Here is a 6,381-nt window from a genome sequence, read left to right on the forward strand (position 1 = left end):
GCAATTTAGAAGGGATAGATAGAGCGAAGGCAGCTAGTCAACACCACCCGCAGCCAACTCTTGGGCTACTCATTACCAACGAATAGAGGGATTACCTGTCACATTATAACACTTCCACAGCTGAAAGAGCGACCGTGTTCGGTGTTGAGATTCGAATCCGAGATGTTTGTTGTGTCTTACAAATTTCTTAAGATTTTCAGGTTAACACTAATATATTCTCAATATGGCGTATTAAAAAATTAACATTTAATAAGAGAACATTATTTTTGTTTTAAATCAATTTTATTTTTTGCTTTAAGCACTTTACGCACAATATCGAATTTTTGTGTGTAAATCAACAGTTTCCAACCTTTTTAACTCCGTGAACCAAACATTTTTTTGCAAAAAGCGATTTAACACACTTGCCTATCATACGGTGACCAGATTTCCAAACCGAAAAACCGGGATAGTCCAGCCCTTGCCCCTAATCTCAAAATGATTATTACAAATTTGAAACAATTTAACTTTTATATAATTTACTTTAAATTTATTGAACTGTTCCATAGTATTTCCAAATATTTTAACATTGGCACAGTTTCAAAATAATTTAAATTGCTTTTTCTCTGGTGATTGACATAAAAGAAATTAGCAGTATAGTTAAATTATACACCCAAGAAATATTTAATTATTCACTTTATCCAATTCATCTTAAAATAGACTACTTCATACCTGGATTATATATTTAAGAATCCACAACATTTTCAAACATACTACTTTGAGGTTTTAGAGTTACTTTGAAACTTTTTAGACATATTTTTTTGTGAAGAATGAATGGAACGTAAAAAAGTTCTGGTTTTTTCATTAAATACTCGTAAAATTCACTACACGACCGTATAAAATGTGTTTTCACAATGAGCACTGCATTAATTAACTGTCTCCACGTTCAGACCTGGGTTTCTCACACGTAGACGGAACTTTCGAGAGAGTTTGGCGGCAGGAGAGTACGTGTTACCACAACGAGCGAGTCAAATAGGCCTATTATATTCGTGATTCGATGTGACTGACAGTTTGATCTCTTTATCATAAAACTGGGACGTTTTGTGCGTCCCGACGACTTTTTTTCGGGACACCGGGACTGTCTCGCCAAAACCGGGATGTCTGGTCACCTAAACTTGCGGATGTACAAAAGAACCTAAAATCACAAAGAAGACTACTATTACAGCAGATACTTATGGCTAAGAAATAAATGTGAATTTAGGCATTAGAATGTTTTCGATATAGGTTTTTATAGGTGTGAGGTGTTATGCCTCGTGAAAAGGTATTACACTAGAAGATTAGAGGTCAACCAAAGTTGTTTCCCAATTTAGCTTCCTGAAGAAGCTTGAAGTAAACTTGTGAAGTTTATTTTACAGTAAACTAAGAAGGAAACCTGTTCCTATAGCACACTACAAATGATAAATCTCACGAAAATCAAATCTTTCGCAAGACTTTTTCTTCCTTTCTTTTCGCCACATGTGGCTCAATAGTAAACTTGGGGGTTTATAATGTTAGAAGATTGCGTTCGATACCTCCGGTGGGCGCAGTGAAGAAAGCCCATTGTGTAGTTTTGCGCAAACAAACAAACAAACGAACAAATTGCTTTTTTCTTTATTGATATTATTTCGGACTGGTAATGACATTATTGGCAAACACTGGTTTAAACTGTCGTTGTAGTCAGTAACTTTAGGTATGTTTACTTCTGCTTATGTCTTTGGCCTGGTGGTTAGGGTGCTCGACTCGCAACTTGAAAGGCGCGGGTTCGAAACCTCGTCATCGAACATGTTTGCCCTTTCAGCCGTAGGGTCGTTATAATGTGACAGTCAATCTCACTATTCGTTGGTAAAAGAATACATCAAGAATTTGGTGGTGGGTGGTGTTGACTTCCCTCTATCACTGCTAAATTACGGATGGGTATCGCAGATTTAATACCAGTTGAGAAATCACTTTTCTTTGAGTGCAGTATTATATATAAAAAGATTTACTGTTCTAAACCAAATGAGTTATATCTAGCATTAAATCTGAGTTCATGTATATGAATGTATAAATATGATATATATATATGAATGTATAAGTCAGATATATACATATATACCTACCTATCCGACAACGTAACAATTTCATACCTTGGCCCAACTTCTTACAATAGAAACTTTTTAAATTAGGATAAGTTATAATTCAGTTTCTGACAATATATAATTCAATGTTTTAGAGAAGTTTCAATAAAATAAAATTCAGGAATGAAAATCAACATTGGGAAGTCATTTAACTGTATTGTTGTTTGTATTCGCTTTCAAAGAACTTGTAAACTATGTTTAAAATCTTTCAATTTACCTGTAGTTTATTTTTAACATGTGTTATTTAACACCATCCCGACTTTAACTTTACCTAGTTAACAAGCAGTAGCGTGTGTTAGTGGTCCTGGAACGTTCTCCGTGCAACGCGTCTGAGGCTGGTTTAGCACACTCGTAATAATCGTATATCAACGCGCAAGGAAACCTGAACTTGGAAAGAAGATAGACCGTATGGTTATTGTTAAGAAAAAAACGTTTATATGTGAACTCAGTCATTAAAATGTTATTAAAATAGATTTTAATAGCTTGTTTGAATTTAAAAAAAAATTAAACCTAAGAAAATAGTGCATCAAACTTATCGAGACAACTGGAAAATTTGAGGGTGCGGAAGGATACAACGTAGTTTGGGCTCTGCGTAATAATGTCAAAATGCCATGATGAAATGAACAGTCAGAACAGATCAGAAGTTGGTCGGAAGAAGTTAGGAAGAGAGTATCTGTAGTAGAAAATCTTTTTAGACGCAATATAGTTTGGATAAAGTTTATTTTATATACATGTGCCGTTTTGTGATCCTATTACAACAAGCTCAGTGTGTATTGAGGATGACACTCTAAACGATTTAGAGAGTTAAATAGCAACTTGTGTATCATTGAGAATATTTTTTCACAGCAATGCGACGTCGACCGAATGTTTGTGTTCAAGTTGCTTTCTTAGTGTTCGCGTTCATCCCAAGTTTTATCCAAGGTAGGTGTGCTCAGAAATCGTAAAACAGAACTGTCGTGGCTTGGTAGTCTTAGCTTTTAAACACAGTATTTTAGAATTTGATATATTTCCGATGTCGTTCTAATTCTAACAGCAGTTCTGATAATTAGTTTCAGATATGTATCGTAATACTTTTATTTAAGTTTTAACTAACGTTTTGATACTTCGGAAGCTATCTTATTTAACTAAATAGAAGTTTTACGTTCATAAATGTTTTAACTTTTACTTTTAGTACTTTTTACTCTAATACAAGGAAAAATTGAGCGAAACTTTTTTGTTTCGTGTGTTACACCCGCTATCTAGTCATTTTGAGATAATGTAATTCACATCATTATAGACTATTGAATTTTCTCTAAATGTATATTGTTGTTAAACTATGCTTTGAGTTGTAGGTAAGCATTCAACCCAGTTATTGTTCCTGAAGTTAGACTTACATAGGTTAAATAACTTTTAACAAGGCATTTTATCTTTAGCAAAAAGACATTCCCTGTTGTTTCGTTTCATGTTTCTCATTTATTTTTCATCCTATGCTAACTAAATGTTTCAACTGCTGTCAAAATAAACATTAATATTAGTGTATCGCAATCAATAGGATTTATTGTTTCTCCGACTGAAACGATTTGGAGGGGTGGATATAACGATGACGTTGTCCATCTGTAGAAATTTATTTTACGCGCAGTAGCTAGATCTAAACAGGAAAGTTTAATCAAACTTCAAAGAACAGTTCTCTTAGGAACAGGGGAGAACCGTATTGATTTCGGAGTTAAAGGAGTTTCAAAAACGTAAAAATATAGTTTCTGTGTAAAATAAAACATAAACCCCAAAATACAATATTTTTCAAAACGCGCACAAATCTAATGGTCGTGGGGATCAGTCATTCTACCGATGATTTGTTTAGCAAGGCGACAAACTTCCGTTTCTCAAGCTTCACCCGAACCGGTGACACGAACTCACGGATGTACGTTCCGCTAGCCTTGCGACTCAAGCTCCCACGGTCAGCTTAGCGCGATAGTAGGCGACTTCTGTCAAAAGACAACAGTTATGAGGCCGATATGTGGCTATGCTCTCTTCCGCCTGTTTCTATTTGTTCTTTTTAAGCTGGTTTAGATAGTGATTGTGTGTGTGTGCATGTACGTTATTTGATATTATCGCTATTTTCCTCTCAACACATTTTCCTTACTTTCACGTAGTACTTTAAATACCTGTGATTATGAACCCAGGTTCAAATATTTCCATAAGCTCTTTTCACACGCTCACCAAACATAATTATGGTAACTGAATGTGTTGTTTATAATTAAGAATACCGCTTTATTTCGTATTTCTTTTACTTCAGAAAGTTGTAAAATTGAGTTAGTATTTGGTAATTTACATGTTTTATAATACACTCAATCAAAATTAAACCTTATGCTTCAAGACGAAATATATGTTATCGATAATAAAGTAGGTTAACTACATAGATTTTGTTTAGGAAATTCGTGCGGAGCAGGCTGCCTCCAGTTTTGATCTGATAAGACAAGAGGGAAGGCAGGTACTCAACAGCACCTACCGCCAATTAAACATCCATTTTCCCTTGTAGTGCTATACATAAATCTAACATAGTAATTGGGAACTCTTTCTTTAAGTGTTCCTAGATTTTCCGTTTGTACAGTTCTGATCTATGCGTGGTTAGTGAACAGTCTGCGGGGCTATTAATCTTTGGGTCTACGGTTGTCGAACTGTTTGCAGTAAACGCGTTCTCCATTTTTAAACCATGGGTGCGTTATAAAATAATGGTCTATTTCTATGACCTCTCTTCTTTGCTACAGATGCCTCTCATTGTAAATAAAATAGAATTCATCCATGCACATACATGTATATCAGTGTGCAGGTTTTCAGCTTAGTCCAAGAGAAAACTTACATATGTGATGTTCAGCAAACAAACAAAACAACAACAAAAAACAGTTGATATAGAAGTAAAGTCTATTGCGTAGACTTGTAATTGTGAGTGTTTGTTAGTTTGGTTAATTATGCTCGAGACCAGTCAGTTGCATTTCCTTTTGTCTTACATGTACATGTTCTCCGAATTTTCTGTGCAAATGATCATTATCGTCCATAGGGTTGCAGGAAGTGGCTTTTAAGAATGTCACAAGGTGTCGTCATCGTCCTCGTGACTCAAAAGGGAGAGAGAGAACTAAGTTACATTTGAGGAGTAGGATAAAGATCTATAGAAATCTATGTTGTCTGCTAGAAGCGAATCAAGTATTTAAGTATATATGTTTAATGTGTAGGAGTAATGTTGTGTTCGTAAGTAGAAACAAGAACATTTTTTTTGTTTACGTGAACAATAGGGTAGCTAGAAAACACGTGGTATCACTACCATGCAAATTACATTCAGAAATAATATATAACAGTGGTTAAAACTGGAGTCAGAAAGTCTGTGGCCAAAGCTTTGGTAACCTATGTATGCTAGTATGATAGGGCACATAGAAACTTGGTGAAATTTTTACAGTCACAAAAAAGAAGCAAAAATCACATTTTAATTGTGTTCAATAATTACAGGTTTTAAATTACATATTTACTTTTAGGTTTTTTATTCATGAGAAAATGTTTCTCTGCACTACGAACAAACCTAATGAAGATTAGTGCTAATAGTTTCAAATGTCGTCTACGAGTGTTGAAGCTCGTTAACGTAAACTGAACAGTCTCTGAACGCAACCAATAATAGAACTACTTTTAGTTCACTGTACTGTTTCAGCAACATATCTACTTTGAGAATTGGACGAATGTTTAGAAATCCCTGTAATTTATCATAAAATAAAAGTAAATAATTTTGTGTTATTAATTACTACCCTGAAAATCTGATTTTGTAAATGACTTAAATAAATGTATAATAATTACAAATCAAATGCTTAATCTGATTCACAACATATATATATATATATATATATGCGTAATCATCCATTGTTAATTTTACACTATTTTTTTAGTCACATCTCATGGCTTGAGAGAGAGCGCATTACTCGAGTAACCGCCAGTCTTTGGTTGGAATGAAACGCCACACTTACATACATACAAAAATATCTGTTGTATTCAGGCAGGCCTGATGATCCTCGGTGTCGGGACTGAAATGTAGTGTGGTTGATACATCTAACCTATATAAAAGTCACATCACGCTTGATTTCTCGAAATAGGAGGAGTCATAAAAGCCAAATTGCATTTATCCAGATAATATAGTTTGATTACTGTCTGCTCCTTATTATTTTAGTGATGGGGGTGCAAGGAGACCGTGAGGTATACCATAAAACCTTATAAGTGTAGTGAGTGTTGTTAT

At 34.5% G+C, this 6,381-nt stretch overlaps 1 protein-coding gene across 1 annotated transcript in view; it reads left to right on the plus strand.

Annotated features, from left to right (window-relative positions):
* The first annotated feature begins 2,766 nt into the window (after positions 1 to 2,766).
* Positions 2,767 to 6,381, plus strand: part of LOC106464420 (neurogenic locus Notch protein-like) — an 82,836-nt gene continuing 79,221 nt past the window's right edge. The window contains exon 1 of the mRNA XM_013924555.2: positions 2,767 to 3,053. Within this exon, the coding sequence (XP_013780009.2) occupies positions 2,981 to 3,053 (73 nt within the window). The 5' untranslated portion in view covers positions 2,767 to 2,980. The remainder of the gene's footprint in view (positions 3,054 to 6,381) is intronic.

The sequence above is a fragment of the Limulus polyphemus genome, unplaced genomic scaffold, assembly GCF_000517525.1.
Source record: "Limulus polyphemus unplaced genomic scaffold, Limulus_polyphemus-2.1.2 Scaffold1646, whole genome shotgun sequence".
NCBI lineage: Eukaryota > Metazoa > Arthropoda > Merostomata > Xiphosura > Limulidae > Limulus > Limulus polyphemus.